This window comes from Podarcis liolepis, assembly GCF_965112155.1.
Source record: "Podarcis liolepis genome assembly, chromosome: 8".
Taxonomy (NCBI): Eukaryota; Metazoa; Chordata; class Lepidosauria; order Squamata; family Lacertidae; genus Podarcis; species Podarcis liolepis.
Genome location: NC_139560.1, coordinates 88,973,897 through 88,995,453, shown reverse-complemented (window position 1 = coordinate 88,995,453; position 21,557 = coordinate 88,973,897). Strand labels below are relative to the sequence as shown.

General features: G+C 45.0%; 1 protein-coding gene across 4 annotated transcripts in view; it reads left to right on the top strand.

Annotated features, from left to right (window-relative positions):
- The window catches only part of ADCY2 (adenylate cyclase 2), a 122,837-nt gene that overhangs the window by 57,730 nt on the left and 43,550 nt on the right, over nucleotides 1-21,557 (top strand). For 3 of the 4 annotated variants that reach the window (XM_083519083.1, XM_083519085.1, XM_083519086.1), the window contains 9 exons: nucleotides 3,186-3,334; nucleotides 5,168-5,279; nucleotides 8,033-8,160; nucleotides 10,110-10,268; nucleotides 11,410-11,542; nucleotides 12,682-12,858; nucleotides 13,616-13,659; nucleotides 16,996-17,076; nucleotides 19,594-19,663. In XM_083519083.1, coding sequence (XP_083375209.1) covers nucleotides 3,186-3,334; nucleotides 5,168-5,279; nucleotides 8,033-8,160; nucleotides 10,110-10,268; nucleotides 11,410-11,542; nucleotides 12,682-12,858; nucleotides 13,616-13,659; nucleotides 16,996-17,076; nucleotides 19,594-19,663 — 1,053 coding nt within the window. The remainder of the gene's footprint in view (nucleotides 1-3,185; nucleotides 3,335-5,167; nucleotides 5,280-8,032; nucleotides 8,161-10,109; nucleotides 10,269-11,409; nucleotides 11,543-12,681; nucleotides 12,859-13,615; nucleotides 13,660-16,995; nucleotides 17,077-19,593; nucleotides 19,664-21,557) is intronic. The other variant, XM_083519084.1, reaches the window with a different exon arrangement.

The window sequence follows — 21,557 nt, the reverse complement described above, 5'->3', positions numbered from 1 at the left end:
CAAGGAGATTGAGGGGTCGGGCCAAGTGTCTTTCTAGTCCTAGTTCCTCATGGACAGCCAAAGGAAAGGCCACCCCCTCAAGACAACCTGAAAAACACCAGCAAACTGTTTTGGTCTGCATTTTACAAGGCAGGGCAAGGAAGGAGCATTTTCTTGTACAAATAGGATTGGGCCCCTGCAGAGTCACTACTGCCCAAAAGTGTCAGGGCCAAGGACTCTGTCTTCCCAGTGGGGTAAGTTTAGCAAACACTCTTTTTAATTGCATTTCTGGTGCAACCTGAGTTACTACTCTGAGGAGCTTATCTTTCACTGAGTATGCTCAGGATTGCACTGAAATATTTAGGTTTAAAAAACTGGTGGTAGAACTCTTTATTCTATATAACTTGATCAATATTTTTGCAGAGTAGCATAAGCAAGAAAAGGCATGTTCTTTCTCCTTGAGGAGCTTAGTGTCAATTTTGAAAGCAAGAGGGGGGATGGGGGAGACGGAGGCAAGGATAGTGGGGACAGAATCCACAAAAACACTTAAGGTGCTTCATTTTTGTGGTCATGAGGAGTAAAAAGGTAAACCAAAGACAGCACTTGAAAACATGGGTTTTGAGAGAAGAGAGAGGTAGCACCACGCAAACGTTCTGGGAGGGAATTCCCGGCATGAGGGGCAGCGAGGGAGAATGAGCAGAGTAGATGAACAAGAAGGAAACTTGTTTGACTGTGGTAATATACTGTAGTGGACAGCTTGGTGGGGTGGAGACACTTACCTAACCTCCCAGCAGTGAGGAGGAGGCTCAAGGTGGCAGTGAGGTGAGCACAAGGCAGGGACACTAACAGAGCTCATTGGGCAGTCCTGCCAGTGCTTTTCTGCTGTTTCTGCTGCTTTGCCACTCCCCTTCCCAGTAAACAACAGTGACTTACTGGCGGGAAGGTCAGCCATAAGTGCCTCTGCCCCACCTTGCCATCTGCTACTGGTAGGAGAGATGGAGGATCAAAGCAGGAAGGGATATCTGGGGGCAGAGAGATTATAGTGGGAGTGATTAAAACCTGTGTATAAAGGAGTATGTTTCACTTCTCCCTGCTGTAATGCTTTGTTAGGAGAGTCAGTACCAAGCCAACCAACCTGTTTCCCCAACTCTGTGATTTATCCAGTGATGTTAAATGAATTAGCATTGATATATGGAAATTTGTTGGCCTCCATATCAGAGCTGTGCTTTGGTTCCAAGAAAGTGGTGTGCGGGTTAAAAGATTGTGGTTGTTTTTTTTTGCCTAGTATGGTATGGAGGCACATCAAGGTCTTGTCATGTATCTGTCGGAAATGCAGCCTGTTTTGTGTTGCCCACGTTAGAGTTGACACAGAACTATTGTGCTGAAAAGAACCTCAAGGGTTGGAAAACAAAGTCAACTGAGACAGAACGACTACCGCTAACTCCCATTTTTGCTGCACCTCTCCCTGTTTTAAAGCATCAGGAACCAGCAGGATGGTTTCTGAGGAAGGAAGATGTGATAGAGTATGGTGGATAGCTCTGAAAGGCTTCAGGGTGGCACATAGACACCAGGTCAATGGCTGATTTTTTACAAGGGAAAACCTGATGAGTGCTGAAAGGCCAGCACCATTGGTTGTTTCCACTGACTCCTATACAACTGAAACCAGCTTTTCTCCAGAGCAAGCATAGCTTTGACAGAGGCCTCCCAGGTGAGCTCTTCCTTATCTTCTTCCTTGTGACCAACAGCAGCTATGAGTATCTGCTGTTAGAACAGCTAGCTCCCTTCTGACACAGCAGATGACAAACTTCTGGCTTGCAGGACCTACGTTTCTGTTTTGCTGGAAACCTTGTGATCCACTGGTTGGAGCCAGGAGCAAATGACATCCTCATAGAATTAAGGAACTTGGTGCTTTTGAGCAGTTGCTGACCTGTTTTGAGTGCCAGAACTGAGCTGGGCTCACAGTCCTGCTAAAAAACAACAACACCCAACCCAAACCCATTCTTCATCACCTCTAGCTTTCTTCATTGCTGCAGATTGGTCTTGGGGGGGGGGGTCATTTTGTTGTTGCTATTGTTAAACAATTGGAAGTCAGAAATCCTTTCCAATCTCCTTGTAGACCCGTCTTCCTTCTGTTCTGTCCCTGAAATAAGTTGCAAGAAGAGAGAAGTCAGACAAGAGGACTCTGTCGAAACTCTTAAGTTTTTACGTTGTGTGTGGAAGAAGCTAACAGAGCCCTTTGGCTCCTTCTTGACATGAATGATAAAAGCAGCCAAGGTGTGGACATCAAAGCTGCACCCTTGGGATCAGTAACTTTGTTGGGGGCAGGCTCTGCCACCAGATTACCTATCCATGGAGTCATTAGCAAGCGCGAGTTTTGTTATGGGAATTTACCTGATTAAATATATTCTTGATGTCCCTCACAATCTCCTTCAGTTGAAATATGAAGCTGGTCCATCTGCCTATAAGTAGATCTGTTTGTGCGTTAATGCCCAGTCTGCCTCCTGCAGGTACATTGTGCAGGGATGCCACAACTCTCTAGTTTGTGAACTGATGCACTTGTACGGTGGATTCTCAGCCTACTGTTGGTCCCTTTATCCTGTTGGTTTCCTGTCCTGATCTATGCATGCGTGTTCTTCATGCGCATAGAGAGCAACTGACAAACAAGAAAGACAATTGGTGGATAATAAGGGCCAAGGAGGAAGTAAGAGGAGACCCTGCCAAAGGCATTCAGAGTCCTGGAGGCAAGTGCTTGTAGAGTTATGAGGACATGAAATAATTTTTCTTTTGTAAGAGCTAACTTTGAGCAGATTGTGTGTATTGGTGCAGGTTTGTGTGTTTCCCATTCCCCTCCCCTCCTTCTCACTGCTTTTCTACCCATTTTTAAATTTTTTTTTAAAGCCCTGGAGGAGAAAGGATGCTGAAGCCATTCATGCTCCTCTTCACATAACCCCACCCCCACCTCCGGTCAGCTTTCCACAGAAGAGTGAATCTTTTGCAGCTGCATTTCATAAAGAAAAGAAAACTTGAAGTGGAGGTGGGGACCACAAATGATAGGGCATCGTGTGCAGTTTCCTCCCAATCCTTGAAATAAATTCCATCCCACTGTTGCTCATAGAAAATGTGTTTGTAATAACTACTTAGCAGATTTTCCTGCTTGAAGCTCAGTTGAAGCTTGGGCCATTTTGTCTTTCCTCTCTCCAACCTAGGAGCGCCTCCTGCTTTCCTTACTTCCTGCTCACATAGCCATGGAGATGAAAGCTGAGATCATCCAGAGGTTACAAGGACCCAAAGCAGGCCAGCTGGAAAATACAAACAACTTTCATAATTTATATGTCAAAAGGCACACCAATGTAAGGTATTGTTTGGAACAGACACTTGCCCATTCTCAGTGCTGAAGTCCGGTTACCATTACTAGCAAAATGCTTTAATCACAGCTATACATTGTTTAGAGGGAGGTGGTTGCCTTGTTCTTTCCTTGTTCTTTCCTTTCATTGGATGCAGGTGTTCAGGCACACAGATATCGCAGGTTGATTCCATAGAACTGTGACTATAGATAACCTCTGCGGACCTTGTGACATGTTTATTTTGGGAAGGCAGCTGAATTTAATTAGGCATATCAAATTTAAAAGCAATCCAGAGGCTGAAATATTATTGCTTGAACAAATGGCCTTAAATTTTTCGTGGTAAATATCGAAAGAAAAGAAAAAAAAGCGAGAACGCTTTGCACTTGATACAAGCTAACTTGTTGTATGGCTGCCATCAGCACTGATTAACACAGTCATTTGGGGGCAATTTTCAGTGTGGCAAAGCTGGAATGTGTTTCAGTCTCAAGGACGGGTAAGTGGGAGATGAGAAATGTGGTGGAAGTCATGTTGGCCTGTTTCATTCAGGCTCTGGTCCCCTCCTGCACCCTTGAGGCCTCTCATGCCCTATACTGCCCTTCAGCTAAAGTCACAGCAGAGTAGGGGGCAGGTTCCATACATTGATGCCCAGAGTACGAGTTTTGGCCTGGCAGGGCTGCCTCAGACTCCGAAGGACCTGAGAGAGTCACCAGTGGATGATCTAGGAAAGGCAGATGTTACGGAGCTTTAACTGTGGCATCTCCAGAAGGGATTTTGAATTGATGTGATTTATTATACTTTTTTATCCCAAAGCACCTTACAAACAACAAATGACAGTAGCTTGACAGAACATAATAGAATGTCACAAATACAGCCTAAGTCATATTGCAATCTATAAAACATGGTTAACAAAGCACAATTAAAGCAAAAGTCATATTGTATGGTTAACAAATCAATACAACATATATAATCTATAAAACAATATTAACAACATTAACAAAATAGCAAGCAAAAATGAAAAATAAACAAAGCACTGTGGGAATAGGGAATCTTTTCCCCCTCAAGGTGCTGCATTCCGCTAGGGGTAAAAGGCTGTGGGTTGCATGCCAATGATGTGTGAGGCAGAGCCCAAATAAGATGGGGTTTCCCATTTCTCCCCCACCCCCCAATGAACTGCTGCATGAGGGGCAGCGCACCCTTGCCGGGCCCTTGCAGAAGACTCCCCTGTTTTGCCTTTTCTCCTGTCTCACCTTCCTTCTCTCCTTGTAGGCCCACCCTCCTGCATGAAATTAATACTGTAATTGGTTAAGCCCCCAACCCGTGCCTGACATAAGGAGAGTTGCAGTACGCTTTAAGGGTTGTCTTCTGGCTTTATGTCTCACACTGTGGAGCAGTTGAATGACCTCTGGCTGTCTCCTCTGCCTTTTCCGGTGGAAACTCTAGAACGATCTTGCCTGGTGGGTGGCTCAGTTTAGGCACCAGAAGATATTAGCAGCTCCTCTTTGCAGACTGGTAACCTGCCCTTCTCTTCAAAGAGGTCTGCTGGGAGTTCAGCTTCCGACCGCAGTGCGGCAAACTGTGGGGTGAGGCACAATTCTTTATAGGCAAGCGGTCCTGGCAGGGTCACAGCCTGAATGGACACAATAGAAGGGGAGTCAGACCACAACAGCAGGCCATCCAAAAAGGATGTATGAGCTCAGCATCCAAACATATGGTTTTGGACAAGTTGTATCTGCTCCTGGTGAGGTATTTAGTGCATTCCCTTTTCTCTTGTTTGTTTTCTCCAAGAAACTCTAGGGATAGTTTTAAGCTAAGCAAAATGGTAAAATCCCCTTTTTCACTTGTAGCATTTTATACGCTGATATTGTGGGATTCACTCGCTTGGCTAGTGATTGCTCTCCTGGAGAACTGGTGCACATGCTGAATGAGCTCTTTGGCAAGTTTGACCAAATTGCAAAAGTAAGTACCCCTGAGGGCTTCAGTAATGGCTGTTAGGTTATCATTGTCTTTGATGTTAAGATTTATAGCTGTGGCGTGAGAGTGGCATGCCAGGTTGTTGACCTGGGGTCTGCTGCGAATGCAGTTTTCACAACCACCAGGCCACCCTCACATCCTGGGCCAATGCTGAGTGCCATGGGAAATTGGGGAGCCAGCCCGTAGTTCTCAGGTTGACCCTGGGGCTTTCAGTTCCTGATCTATAATTTGCACTGTCCTTTGGTCACAAGCTAATACAAATGTGGTGGGGGGAAGGGCACAAAGAAAGAGGATAAAAACAGCAATTCTGTGTGTATCTGCTATGGGTCCCAGCCAACAAAATGGCTAGGGCAGGTTTCACAGGGGGGAGGGGGGATGCACTGGGACAACCGATTTCAGTGATCACAAGTAGGAGGAGGAGTTACACTAAGACCAGATCATGTCATTACTGAGGAGGCAGGTTTAGTCGTTGTTTGAGGGGTCTGGTCTTGACCAGACGGATACTGGAATCAGAAAGGGATACTCACATGACCTTAAGGTATTGATGTACAATGCCAGGTCAATGATTCATAAGACCACTACCATCCATGACTTGATCATGGATAGAGGACTTGACCTGGCATGTGTAACAGAGACTTGGTTGGATGAAGCAGATGGGCCTGTACTTGCCGCTGCTTGCCCACCAGGTTTCTCTTACGCATAGCAACCCAGGCCTTGTGGGCGGGGGGGGGGGGCTTGCAGTGATATTTAGGAAGTCATTAGTTTGCACCAGGCGTCCTATTGGGAAGACCCAGTTCTCTGAGTGCATGTTCTGAAAGTGGGCAATAGGGGCAGTACAGGATTCCTATTGGTGTACCGACCTCCCCGCTGCACCAAGGATTCCCTGCCCGAGCTGCTTCAGGTCGTGGCAGATGTTCTTCTGGAGACACCTAGTTTGGTTGTCCTAGGGGATTTTAACATCCATGCCGACACGACCTTACAAGGGGCTGCTTGGAACTTCGTGGAAAGCATGGCCTCCATGGGGCTGTCCCTGAATAAGTCTGGCCCAACTCATAGCCGCTGACATGCCTTGGACTTGGTGTTCACCTCTATGGATGTTGGTGATCTGACACTAAGTAAAAGCGAAACTAAAGAAGTGCCATGGTCAACTTGACTTTTCCACAACCCTTCCCCTCTGCAGGGAGGTGGGACCGATTTGGATAGTCTGCCCCCGCCACTTAATGGATCCAAATGGTTTCCAGAGAGTGGTAGGGGATGTTTTATCCCATGTTGATGGCCTTTCAGCTGATTCCCTGGTGGCCCGCTGGAATGTGGAGTTAACCAGGGACTGTCTGGCTCCAAAGCGCCCTCTCCGATTGCATGAGCCCAGACAGCCCCGTGATTTTCCATGGATCTGAGGGCAATGAAACAATCGCTGAGATGGCTAGAGCGCCAGTGGCGGATAACTCATTCTGAAGCTGACTGGACACGGGCTAGAGCTCAATGTTGAGCCTACCAAGTGGCGGTAGCTACGGTGAAGAAGACTTTCTTCGCTGCCTCTATTGCATCTACAGAAAACAGCAGCAAGAGACTCTTTCAGGTGGTTTGCAATTTAGCGGAACCACCTGCTCCAGCGGGACCCAGTATGGGCCACATGATCTCCTGCAATGCTTTTGTAAAGTTTTTTGCAGATAAAGTCACTCTGCACCTGAGACTTGCCTGTCTGTGAGCATTGCTGAGGAAGATCAGCACTGGTGGGGAAGCTGCCTTTGGGGCAGCTTGCCCATAGCACTGATCTCACCAAGAAAACCCCGAGGAACCTCTGAGGAACCCTAGAGTTTTATGATAAATGGTTTGCAAATCACTAACATCTAATGGAACAGTATTTGCTTTTGAACGGATTAAAAATAACGCTGGTGGGCATAATTTAAAAGACTAATCATGCTGTCGTGAAGGAGCACGGCAAATGGCAATATAAATCTGAAGACTAAGCCTAGGAAGTGGTGTTGCTCTTCCTGCAAGTGCTGGAATAGGGATGACAACAAATATCCCGTGCTCCCAACAGAGATATCTATTTTTGTACCAGGCAGGAGGAGTTTTCATTTAATTTCCTGGCTCTCTGGATACTGCATAGCTTGTGTGTGCTTCTGATTTCACATTTCAGGAAAAGTAGGTCAGTGGAAATGGGATGCACATAGCTCTCGGCAGAGCATCTCATCCCGCATGTCCAGCCCAGCTATCTTCCTCCCCATCGTTATGTGAAATACATTTGATGGCACCAAGAATATTGTGCTTCTGCAGTACTCCAGGCATGGTCTTTCTTTCTTTAGTGATCACTCGCAGCTGAGTAAGATTCTCTTCCATAAACACAGTCTTAACAGTTAGTCTGTAAGTGACTGTGGAGCCCAATTCTGGATCCACACGTCCTTCCACAGTGAGGACATTGGTTTCCACGCGGGAGTTAATCACGGTGTGGATTTGCCAAGCGTGCTTTCCTCTTAGCACATTTCTCCCTTGCGTCCTGAGTTCGAGTGTCTTCAAAGTCCATGACACCTTTGGTAAAGGCTGCTCTCCAATGGGAGTGCTCGCAGGCAACTGTTTCCCAATTGTTGGTGTTTATACTACATTTTTAAAAATTTGCCTTGAGACTTTAAACCTCTTTTGTTGACCACCAGCATTACGGTTTCCATTTTTAAGTTCGGAATAGAGTAGTTGCTGCGCTGGCCATCTCCTAACTGAACCTTCTTTCCCCCTCTCAGGAAAATGAATGCATGAGAATTAAAATTTTGGGAGATTGCTACTACTGTGTGTCCGGCCTCCCTATATCTCTCCAAAACCATGCCAAGAACTGTGTGAAAATGGGACTGGACATGTGTGAAGCCATAAAGTACGTAGAGGCATTTTGTAACTTGTCCTTGACCTTACCTTGAACCTTCCCAGTAATTCTCACAAGGTTGCCTTAAATCTGAAGCTTTTGCTCTGGTTTGTGCTTCAGTATGTTTAACATTTTCAGCTCCATATCAAATGAGATGATGTTGTTTCTCTCCATAGCTACAACAGTGAGGGATGGTATGGATTTGGGGGTATACCACATGAAACAGCATTGCAGCGCAGTAAGATAATACACAGAAGAAGTAAAAGGCAATCTTTCCCTCACGATGTCGTGCCCACTAGAGATGGCAAAGAATTCTGTTCAGTTTGCATTTAAAGACTTTCCCAAACGATGCAAGAAATGAAGTACAGCCATCCTTGGGAATTTGTACTTCTCTGAATTTTGCAACCCAGTTGTCCAGCTAGGTAATGTGTGTAATAATGCATGTAGATAAAGCATCCATAAAATGTCCATACTGGTGAACATAACATACAAAAAGCATCATTTTAGAGGGAAATGCTTTGCAAATGTGTATGTTAGGAGAAATTAACACTAAAATGCTGGGGTGTTTACAGGAGGACTTTTTTAAAAACAGCAAACTGATGTGGAAATGTGGAGAACTAAACTTTTGATTGCAAAAGCAAGAAACTGATTTGCCCATTTTTTTGTGTCCACTCCCTGCCCGTTATGGATCTAGATCAGTGATGGCCAAACTTGGCCCTCCAGCTGTTTTAGGACTACAATTTCCATCATCCCTGACCACTGGTCCTGTTAGCTAGGGATGATGGGAGTTGTAGTCCCAAAATATCTGGAGGGCCAAGTTTGGCCATCACTGATCTATATTATCTGACCATGTTGGAAGATCTAGATCTGCTAAGACCTTTTTAATGACAGTATCGACTTTCCCAGGTTTTCCGAAGATATTCTAAAAGTGGGCTAACTGCCCCCATCTTGGAGCAGAGGCTGGCTGATGTGCAAATTACAGGGCCCAATGTTGGAGTGTATACAATAATTTTGAGCAGCCACAAATTTGTCTAGCATCATCAATGTAAATAGTGCTTTATGGCAGAAGTAGCCAAGGTGGTGGTCTCTAGATGTTGAGAACTACAGTTCCCACCATCCTTGACCATTGGCTGAGGGCTGAGTATCTGGAGGGCACCATGTCGTCTAGGTCTAGTTTACAGAGTAACACAAAACAAGGCCCTGATCCAATAAGCTTAGAATCTAAATTTTGATGGTGGAGAAGACCATGGACAATAGCAAGGGGAATAGGATGATGACTTGCAACAGGAACAAGAAACCTTATATACCATAGTCTCCTAAATCACATCCTAACCACAGCTACCAGCAGTGAAGGAGAATCAGGGATTGCTTACTGACAACTAAACCCCCTTTTCATGAGTAGACCAATGACTCTGGGTCCACAGCTCTACTGTGTTGTCACTCTTTGGCCTGAACCCAAAGACTTGGGCGCCAGCACTCACAGGCTGGAGGATGGCTCCACCTGCTCCTCGGACCATTCCAGGGGTTCCTTGTCAGGTATTAACACAAAGGGCCCCTCAAAGAGGATCTTCAACACTGTATTTGGCTCGCCTTGACTGCTCCTCAAGGTCCTTGGCCTGTGGGGTGTTTGGTTTGTCCTCCCAAGGACTCAGCATCTGATTCCAGATCAGGCTAGGTATGACAACTGCCAGTTCGTCTCAAAAAATAAAAGGCAAGTTCCAATTTTATTTAGAAACAGTTCTTTGTAAATAATACTTGTGAGCTTGAATTGAATTTGTGTCCATTTTCTTTAGCTTGTTTACTTTTATATTGATGTTAACATGGCTGTGCTTTAACCAGCAAATATCTTAGTTATAAAAGTAGCATATGAAAAAGTCATTGTGTGGTAATGGTAGCACCGTGCGCTTTTTTCAAAGTCCAGAAAATAACAGCTGCGATTGATAATAATTTCTCATCAATAGGAAGGTCAGAGATGCAACTGGAGTTGATATTAATATGCGAGTAGGAGTGCACTCTGGGAATGTCCTTTGTGGCGTGATTGGACTGCAGAAATGGCAGTATGATGTATGGTCACATGATGTTACACTAGCCAATCACATGGAAGCCGGAGGAGTTCCTGGGTAAGACTAGTCTCTATTTAAGATGGGTGTGGATACATTTCCCCAAATAAATTGGTGCCTACACGGTCACCCAAAACGCCTACTGTGCAGTTAAGAGGGCCCTGTAGTCCTCAGCCAAGGGGATGGCCTTGCCTCGCCCACTGGAATGTTCTAGATTTAAATAGGCCTGATTACCTTTTATAAACATTGGATGTGATCCCACCAAAGTGAAGTCCTTTTAAGCCATGTGTTTAACTCTGCAATTGAAAGTAGTAGGCCTGCAGGTGTGGCTAGATTGTGCCCACTCCCCTATTAAAATTCATGCATTTTACCCTGTTTATTTGCTCTGATCCTGAGCAAACAGAGATTTTTCCCTTTTACTGAAATGCAATAGTCTTGGAAGGCACACAATACTGTTCAACTGCTGAGCATATAGGTTTGGCTCCCATAAGTTGATGAGAAAGCAGACCCCCAAATAGAAGCTGCTCTGATCTATCTTGAGGAAGAGAAACATTTAAGTGGATAGGGAACAGCTCCATGCCTTTCAAATGTATTACCGTAGTTGAATGGAGAAGCCACTTGCCTTGGGGCTTCCTGTGCTCCTTGGATCCTTTTCACCCACAAGGGATAACTTGATTGGAACAAATGAGAATGTTAAAGAGTGGCTCTTTTTCTGGAGCGCAATTGAATGATGGGCCTAGTTCTCACTGAGGTGGCCATCTGGAATCAGGGTTTTACTGCTCTGTTCTACAGGTTCAAGTGACTGAATCCACTCCACATAAAAAGTCTAGAGAAGGATGGTGGAAGAGGTTCTAAGGTAGTCCTTGGACACGCTCGTATTCTGTGTACAGATGTATTTCTCTATTTTTGAATGCAGGAATCATGTGAGCTCCTGCTGAAGTTTGAAACAATACAGACAAGTTTAGGCTGATTACGTCAGTGTGAATGAGGGCAGAGTTTGCATTTGTTTTTGTGCACAGCAATCCAGTATTGTTGCCTGCAAATATATATATATTCATTTACAATGTGTTGTTTAGTTCACAAGTATTTCATTTTGTATAGCTGTTGGGAATATTTCCCAATAGTAAAAGAAAAGAAAAAAAAGCAGTGTGACATTCTTAATGTTGTATAATGGTCATTTTAAAATAAACCATAATTTCAGCCGTGTTCACATTACTTCAGTCACCTTGGCCCACTTGAATGGAGCTTACCAAGTGGAGGATGGGGATGGAGATGCAAGGGACCCGTATCTCAAGGAGCATAAGGTGAAAACCTACTTCATTATCAACCCCAAGGTTAGTAATGTTTCATTTGTTTTCTCCACATTGTATTTGAAACTGCTATAAGCAGACAAGAGCCATGATTTTGCTTCTGTGGCTTCTAGGGTTTACATTGGGCTCGTTCAGACATGAAAATGAGTTTAGGCAATCATAGTTAAGTACAACCGCAGTTTAGGGCTAATCTGTGCCTGATCTAAAAGTGGAAGCTTTTGCTTTCTTCTTCTGGCACAGCCATAAGATGGGGTCGGGGGGGGGGGAGAAAAGTGCACCAGGCGGGGGCTTACTGCTGCTTGCCTTCACAGCTCTGCTTCACAGCTGTGTGATCTGGGCCATGTCCAGACCTGGCTTGCCCAGTGGGGCAGAGCCACAGCGGCCGCCTCTTGGTAGGTATGTCATGCCTGCTTCCCAGAAGAGGGAGGGTCGAGATGACTGGGAGGAGGGGTGACCCATCTGAGGTGAAACACCCCCCCCCCACCAAAGCCTCACTTACCAGGGTTGTTTTGCTGCAGCGGCTTCCGACGAGATATAGCGAGATCTTGCAGAAATTTTGTGCGATCTTGCTGGAAGCCATCACTTCAGGGGATGGGGGATGTGCATGGGGGGGGGGACACACCACCCACTGGATTTCACCTCCTGAGGTGGCTGCTTCAGTCTGCCTGGTGGGCGGGCCGGCGTAGACAGGGAGACAGGTACAGCACAGGTGCAGTGGTGCGAGCCCTGCAGTGGCTCACCTCCTCCCGGCAGCAGCAGTGGCATCCCTGCTGAGAAGCTGCTCTTGTGGCTCCATCCCATCAGGTGAACCACTTCTGGATTGTGCTTTGTCAGGACAACAAGAAATGCAACACTGAGCATTTACTTACCTAGATCTTTATGTTACGTGGCTGCCTGGTATTGTCGTCTTCCTGAGGATCTTGGTTTGTTTGATTTTAAGGAACAAGTCCCTTGCCCTTATTTATCTGTCCACAACACTAGCTATAATCTCAAAAGTCAGGAGGCGGCTAAATAAGATTTTCAGTAGTTTGTGTTTTATTGCTCTCTGCGGCTTCACCCCATGATGAGCAAAACTAGAATAAATTGGGCAAAATAGGAAACAATAGAAATCGTGCAAGCTTTATGCTATCTGTACCTCTTGGGTTTATTTATTCCCTAACCAGGAAGAAAAACGAAGTCCGCAGCATCATTTCCGACCCCGGAATACTCTAGATGGAGCTAAAATGAGAGCATCTGTTCGTATGACCCGGTACTTGGAGTCATGGGGAGCAGCCAAGCCATTTGCTCACTTGCACCATCGGGACAGCATGATTACAGAAAATGGCAAGATCAGCACCATGGTATGAGTTTTCTGCATCGTTATATATCAGCGCTAGTACAGTGGAGGAGAGGGAAAACTATGCCCTTCCCTCCTCTCCAGATTTCTCTCCTTCCCCCACCCCCAGACAACAATTCAGTTCTCAGATTTGAGACTGGCAACCAGCCCTGAACCAGAGCCCTTTAGGAAAGGGGTGCAGCGTAGGAAAAGGGGAGATAAGGGAAATGGACAAACTCCACCAGCCTCCATAGAGTGCTACAAGACTCTGAAGCCCTGGAATCTCCTAATTCCAGGGTGGGACACTTCTGAAGACCAGCTGGGAAAATAAACTGGGGACTGGTGTTGCTTTCATGGCTGTCAGGCGGGCTTCCTGCAAGTGTCTGACTGAGAAAGAGGATGCTGATCAGCCTGTCTTCTGCTCTGTCAGAGCTTGGCCTGTATTAATATGATCCCGAAATCATTAGTCTCTCATGCTTAATTCAGCTGGGTGTGTTGCCGTCGTTTGGCTTGCACCACTCAGGCTACACACATTGACCAGGGAGTAAGTCATATTCAGCTCAGTAGGACTTTACTTATGAGTTGACATACAAGGAATTGCACTGATGCAATCCTGGCCCATTAAAATTAATAAGGGTTTTATCATATACTTCACTGGGATTTTTGAGCTCGAGAAAATGTTCTCTGACACAACATTTGCGTTACAATACAACCTTATATACTGAGAATCAAGAATTTTTTTTTATAATACTATGTGGACATTTTCTCTCAATTTCTCTTAGGACATGCCTATGGGTCAGTATAATTTCCAGCGTTGTAGAGAAAGGTATGTGTTGATTTTTCAGACATTGATTCTATGAGAAAAATGCATTACAGTGGTACCTTGGGTTAAGTACTTAATTCGTTCTGGAGGTCCGTTCTTAATCTGAAACTGTTCTTAACCTGAAGCACCACTTTAGCTAATGGGGCCTCGCCGCCGCTGCACAATTTCTGTTCTCATCCTGAAGCAAAGTTCTCAACCCGAGGTACTATTTCTGGGTTAGCGGAGTCTGTAACCTGAAGCATATGTAACCTGAAGCGTATGTAACCTGAGGTGCCACTGTACTCTCTTTAACCAGCGATTCTAATCTATATAAGCATTCACTTTGTTAGCTAGGGTCATTTTGAACAGCAGTTAGGATTAAGCTGAAATAATATAATTCCGCTACAATTTGACTCAGGCAAGCTGATGCTACAGCACATTTGCTCTTTTGTATTGGCCTGGATTTGTTGAAGTACTTACAGTATTGGAGGGTGACTTAAGCATTTTGTTGCTGCTGCAGTCCTGATTAGAACTGGACCCCCACCCCCCACCCCTGCAAACGCTGGCTATTCACAATGGGAGGGGAGTTCACAATAAAAGCTTTCCTTCCATTATGAATAACAAGCGTGGAAGGAAGTCTAGTTTGGGGACCTTGGTGAGGACAAAGCCCCCCTTTCCTATTCAGTGATCTTGATCTGCCCCACCATTGAGGGGAAACTCCACTATACAATGTCAAGTCATATGACAGATGCCATGTCTAATTCAGCCCTGAGACTTGAAATCAGCCAACTGCTTAGTAATTGTAAGAATGCCATTTCTGGGCTGGGATAGTCTGGCCACAGGACTTCATGGCCTAGTAACCTCACAGATTTCTGTAATGCGCTCTACATAGGGCAACCTTTGAAGGTGGTCTTGCAGAATGCAAGAGTTCTGTTGGATGTTACCTGGTAAAGGAACCCCTGACCATTAGGTCCAGTTGTGGATGACTTTGAGGTTGCGGCGCTCATCTTGCTCTATTGGCCGAGGGAACCGGCGTACAGCTTCCGGGTCATGTGGCCAGCATGACTAAGCTACTTCTGGCAAACCAGAGCAGCACATGGAAACGCCGTTTACCTTCCCGCCGGAGCGGTACCAATTGATCTACTTGCACTTTGACGTGCTTTCGAACTGCTAGGTTGGCAGGAGCAGGGACCGAGCAACGGGAGCTCACCCCGTCATGGGGATTCGAACCACCGACCTTCTGATTGGCAAGTACTAGGCTCTGTGGCTTAACCCACAGCGCCACCCGCGTCCCTGTTACCTGGTACACCCACATAAAACCAACCACATGGGATCTGTTCTGACATCCTATGTGCTACTTCTCATGATGTCATTATATAAAGCCATAACTGACTTGGGGCCCACTTGCTTGAGGACATGTCCCTCCCAATGCCAGCCAGCCTTTCTTGTGGCCTGATGGGTGGCAACGCAGGAGAAGGCTTTCTCTGCAGTCATGTCCCAACTGTGAAATTCCTTTCTCCTGGAGTCATGGATGGCCGTTATGTTATTGGGTTTCCAGTTCCAGGTAAAAACTCACTTGCTTAGCCAGGCATTTGGAGATACATGATGGTTCAAAGTCTTACTGTGGTTGTTGATTGCTCAAACTCTTATGGTCTGACTCAGTGTAGGGCAGCTTCTTGTGTTCCAATTGTTAATATCTTATTTAACTTGTTAATTTTTTATTGGACATGGTAATTGTTTAAAATATTATTTGTGGGTCCCTCCAGGCATCGTTTATTGTCCATTCTTGAAGATATGTGCTCATTCATGCATGATCTTACTTTCAATAATGTTTGCACCTGCAAAAGTTTTGGGGCAGACATTTTGCTCTGTTTCCAATCATTTCATGTCCCTTAGCTTCCTGCTGAAATTCCATAACTCTTCATACCACAAGAGCTCTGGGAGATGGGTTGGTACCACTTTTGTCACACTATACTGCTTTTCCGGATGGCAATAATGTGGCTTTAGGGAACAACTAATAAAACTGAGTTATATATGGTGCTCCACTATAAATCCAACCACTAATGTACTATTATTGTACCAATGCAGAATACACTTGCAAAAAAATTCAGTCTGGTAGGACCCCATATACCACCTTGAAATCTGGAATGGATGAAGAGCAGTCAAAGCTCAATAAATAGATAAAAATGTTTGTGACCTACTGTGATAGCTCATGTATGCTCTTCGCAATAAGCACCTCTGCTCATTCAGAGATATTTACAGTTCTTTATTTTACATATGTACAGGCAGCACATTACAATCATGCACCTGAATCCTCCAGTTCAGATTCTGGGAGTGGCTTTTGCCGGCTTCTCCTCCAACAGAAAAGGCGAGGAAGTTTCCTGTGACGCCTCTCGCCCTTCCTCTTTAACTCTCTCCTCTCCTGGGCAGACGGAAAAGGCACCGCCTCACCATCAGTGCCAGAACTTCCTGTGTGTGCTGGGGCTCTGCTTCTGCATCTAAGGGCCTTTCCGCCTCCTGGCTCTCTCCCCCTTCCCCATCCGTCACTTCCTGTCCACCTCCCTCTGAATGTTCCTCCTCCTCCCCGGCATTCTCTGGCAGTCACCATGACACCTACCTGCCAGGTGACTTGCATACCACCCTCTTTTGTAGTTTCAGGCAAGCAGAAAAGCAGAAGAGTTATTCTCTTAGTGAGCTACCTACCACATGTAGCTGTGAACTATGTTCATCTTGGTGGGTGCTCTGAGTTGGGTCAGAAAGGAAGGCTCTCCTCTTAGGGCTTTTAGGCTACCTTGGGCTTGTGAAAGGAAGAATATGCCCATGGAGGCATATAGTCAGAGACTTCCGGTGGTGCAGATAAACTTGCTTCATTCATTCAGAGGCTTCATCGTGAAAAGTGAAGAGATAAAATAAGCGATTTCTTGCAAACTTCTAAATGTCACGATACCACAGAATCACATAAGGTAACTGGTCAAGTTTATAGGTAACAAAATGTGTAACTTTTCCAGTCCACTTGGGGGCAACTATATCAGACCCAGTTATTCTAAGAGAATTCCTAAATTCTAGTTTCCTGCAGTTTTGGGACGACCTGAAGTCAAACTGTTGGTTATGTTGTTCTAAAGTCATCTCAGCAACAAGTCAACTTCATATTGCAAAACGAATGGCTGATGTTAAATGCAGGTCCAAATATGGCAAGTTGTGTAGACTCTGTTTTATATACTGCTGCAGGAAAACAGGAATACAAAGAGCTGGCTTCCTTTTTGTTCTCTGTTCTCTTTGTTCTCTCTAATCGTTGCCATGCCTTATTTGGGCATTTTCCCCAAGGCTACTAACTCCTATTTGCCCTTTTGTCCTCCACAGAACAAAATCTCAGAAGAAGAAGTTTGAAGAAGAACTGAATGAAAGGATGATTCGAGCAATTGATGGAATAAACGCTCAAAAGTATGTTTGCACCCAAGGTTGCCCTGATACTGATACCACCAGTAGCGCTCTGTGCAGTGGTGTAGGTGAGGCACTGCTGCTCTCCTGGCTTCCGAAAACAGCATGTCACTGGGGCTAACCAATGTGGGGAGGGGCAAGGCACCAAGACCTTGGCACTGTGCAAGCACTCAGAAACACAGAAGGGATAACAAGGGCCATCTAGTCCAACCCCCTGCAGTGCCGGTAACTTGCCCAATGTGACCCTGAGAAGAATTGTCTCATGTTCTGCCAACATAATGGCAAGAGTGCCTCATTGGCTGTGCCACTCCACGCTGAGCTCCCTTCACCCTGTCCTTCCCCCACCCCTCTCTCTGGTAAGTCCAGTGATTCACTGTGTTTGGAAGTCAGGAGTTCAAAGGAACAAAACACTCCATTGCTGAATTTCCTATAGATGAGGAATAAGTATTTTAGTAACCTGGGGTGTCTGGTTTATTGGAAGCAAATGAGAACTGAGCAAAGACTATGCTAAATGACTCAGAGACCTATTTAGAACACCATATGAGATGAGGCTCTTTGGTCCTCTTCATTGTTGGGGAATGTGCTATAGGTTGTGGTGGTGGTGGTTGTTTTTACTTTATTAAAAGAATTTCATTTATTGAAAACAAAGTGATGAAAGAAAAAAATTAAGAGAGAGAGAAAATTATCAAAAATGCAAGAAAAATCGTTCCAACTTGGACCAGTTAATATTCTGATATTTTACCAAAGGTATCTATTGTTTGGCTCAACATAGGAATGTTAGTATGAGGCTTCAAAATACACAAAAGAATATCATCTGCAGATAAAACCAATTTATATTCAACTGAATTGTGAACTGCCCTGTAATAGCACAAGCCGGGGGGTGGGGTTTCTAAGGTGAATGTAGACGCTCTTGCCCAATTCTTCGGGACAGTGGAAAAGTAGCAGACTTTTGCCATTCACTTTAACTCTAGATGTAGGCGAGTCATACAATATTTTAATCCATTTTATAAAACACAAAGGAAAACGAAATTTAGTTAGAGCTACCTCTGTACGCAGGTGGCGCTGTGGTCTAAACATGCTGTGGCTTGCCGATCAGAAGGTCGGCGGTTTGAATCCCCGCGATTGGGTGAGCTCCTGTTGCTCAGTCCCTGCTCCTGCCAACCTAGCAGTTCGAAAGCATTCCCCTTCCTGCATTCCCATTTCAAAAATTTAGTTCAGCGAATCCTTACCCTTTATTTCATCCAATTGTCATCCTCTCTTTTCTTTTAACTTCAGTCAGGAGTTCCTTTACCTTTACCTTTACCTCTGTTTATCAAAAGCCTTTTTAGCATCTAGTCATAAAATTAGAAATTGGTCTTTATTTTTCTTTAAATCTACCAAATTCATCACTTCTCTAATATTATCTGCTGCTTGTCTTGTTTTATAAAACTGGTCTGGTCATTCTTAATAACAGATACTATCACTTGCTGGATTCTGTTTGCTAAGGTTGCTGATACATATGCAAACGTTTTTTATTTATGTGCATTGTTTTGCATGCTTAAGCCTCAGCTACTTAATCTGAATTTAAGTGTGAAATTTGATCTGCAGTTGTTCCTCTTGCCTTCTGGTTCAGTGGACTGCCCAGAGCATGTGTAGCAGAGCTCCAGAATCTTCACTGGCTGTTTATAATTTGGGGACATAATTCAAGGTCTGGGTTTGACCTATAATTGCTTAAATGAGTTGAATGTCAAGAAGCTGCTCTCTCAAATATTCTTTTGGGACTAGATCAACTAAGAGCACCAACACATGATCATATAGTGTTGTTTACTCAGAAGGTTTGAAATCAGAAGGTCTCATTGTCAGTATGGACCGTGGCTATTTGACGCGCCAGTGCCAAAGAAAGAGAAAAAACTTAAACATGTAGCAGAGATTCCCAAAAAATAGACCAGAGGCAATTGTACTTCATGCAGCAGAGCTTTACTTGCTACTGAAGGCATATGAGCACTAATCCAGTACATTCAGGCTTGGCACAGTCCATAAAAATCCAGTTGCAGCACTTACAAAACTTATAAACCTATAGCGAGACTAAACCTTAACACTAGGCATACTGTGTACAGAATACCACACCAAAAGGAAGAGAGATAGAAAGTAAAACCCAGGCTCCTTCTGGTCTATATTTATAGTCAGCATGACCTTAATTGGAAGAGATAAGAGAACCAGTTCAAACCAGCTTCCCAGAAGGTATAACCCAAACAATCATGAAGCTTCTTTCATACAGAGAAGCTTCCAGTAGCTTCCAGAACCTTCTTGAATTAATCAGAATAGGAAAGATCTCTACACATCAGATCAATACTTTCTGCACTAAGAAACGCAAGCTCCCTATATTAAAAATTGAAATTGGTTGTATTCCCTCACAGGGCTATAGTTTCTTTTCTCAGGCTTCCCTGTGCCTCTTACTTAAACTTTTCAGAAAAATATAATAAGCAAATAATTATCCAGCTTTATGTATAATATTCTGTATGTTCTTTCTTCCTCTTCTAGGCAGTGGCTTAAGTCTGAGGATATTCAAAGGATATCATTGCTCTTCTATAACAAAGCACTGGAAAAAGAAGTAAGTAACACTTAGCATAGAAGGGACGCGGGTGGCGCTGTAGGTTAAACCACTGAGCCTAGGACTTGCCTATTGGAAGGTCGGCGGTTTGAATCCCCGGGACGGGGTGAGCTCCCGTTGCTCAGTCCCTGCTCCTGCCAACCTAGCAGTTTGAAAGCACGTCAAAGTGCAAGTAGATAAATAGGTACCGCTCTGGCAGGAAGGTAAACGGCGTTTCCGTGCACTGCTCTGGTTTTGCCAGAAGCGGGTTAGTCCTGCTGGCCACATGACCCGGAAGCTGTATGCCAGCTCTCTCGGCCAGTAAAGCGAGATGAGCACCGCAACCCCAGAGTCGGTCACGACTGGACCTAATGGTCAGGGGTCCCTTTACCTTTTTACCTTTAACACTTAGCATACAATATCAGGGTTCTGTGTTCATTTTGTAAAAGCAAGTCATGGCACTAGTTGTTTCTAGTTACATGGGGGTCCTCTTACCTGAAAAATGTGTGGCCCTGTTGGTGTCTAAGTTGAGGTAGAACGGTTTTTCTCACCGGTTTCCTCTATTTAATCTCCTTCCTGACATGGAGCAAAATTGGATTCCTTCTGGAAATGTAAATGATGTGCCTGTTCTCCAGATTGCAGCCTTTCGGCTCTTCCTGCAAAGCACTGTAAATTTCATAGAAGTGGCGTCTGACTGACCAGAGAACTTGAACTTTGTTGGTTTTGAGTTCTTCCACTGCTGTGTTTTATATATGCTTGTCCACCAGGCCTAACAAATCAGAGCATTTGGTCCAAACAAGAGAGTCGTCCTTCCTTTCTCTTTTTGCTCTGAATGTTTTCAGTGCTAACACACAGTGGTTATCTCCTGCTCTGTCTTCAACATTTCTGGTTCAATTATGTCAGCTTATTCTAAGGCTAGAAGTGGGCTGTTTGGGGATTTCTGGGCCAAGTTGGTTTTGCCCATTTTCCATTGCAGGGAGAAAGGGAAACATTCCATGATAAACATGTTATCCCCGTAGGCCTTGCTACAATCAACTGGGAAGCGCCCCACTAAAACGCAGCATAAGGGAGCATCAGGTGCAGTTCAAGAGGACTTGCACAAGAGAACTTATTGGTGGTTTGTTTCCTATAATTATAGTTAAAGGACCCCTGACCATTAGGTCCAGTCGTGGCCGACTCTGGGGTTGCGGCGCTCATCTCGCTTTATTGGCCGAGGAAGCTGGCGTACAGCTTCCGGGTCATGTGGCCAGCATGACTAAGCTGCTTCTGGCGAACCAGAGCAGCGCACAGAAACACCGTTTACCTTCCCGCCGGAGCGGTATCTATTTATCTACTTGCACTTTGACGTGCTTTCGAACTGCTAGGTTGGCAGGAGCAGGGACCGAGCAACGGGAGCTCACCCCGTAGCGGGGATTCGAACCTCCAACCTTCTGATTGCCAAGCCCTAGGCTCTGTGGTTTAACCCACAGTGCCACCCGCGTCCCTATAATTATAGTTACGTACCCCAAATAGTCACAGTTTTTGAGCCCCTTGTTTATGTAAAACATTTTTTAAATAAATGGTCAGGAGAGGCACAACTGTTAGTGGCAGTGCCTCCTCTTGCTGTTTTCTTTCTGGAAAACCATTGAAGAGGTACAATATAACAATATAAAATCTGTGATGGATCAGTCCAAGAGTCCATCTAGTTTCGTGCCCCCTGACCAAAGAGATGCTTCCAGGAAGCCTATCAGCTGGGCATGAAAGCAAGACCCATTTCCCATAATTGGTCCCTCTGCCACGGCAGAGGTGCATCACCATGGCACATGGAGGGTCTGTTTAGCTGCTATAGCTAAGAGCAGCTGATAAACCTGCACTCCGTGATTTTTTCCAGTTCTTTTCTTTAAAGTCTTTGAGTTAATGGTCAGCTCAGGAAGCA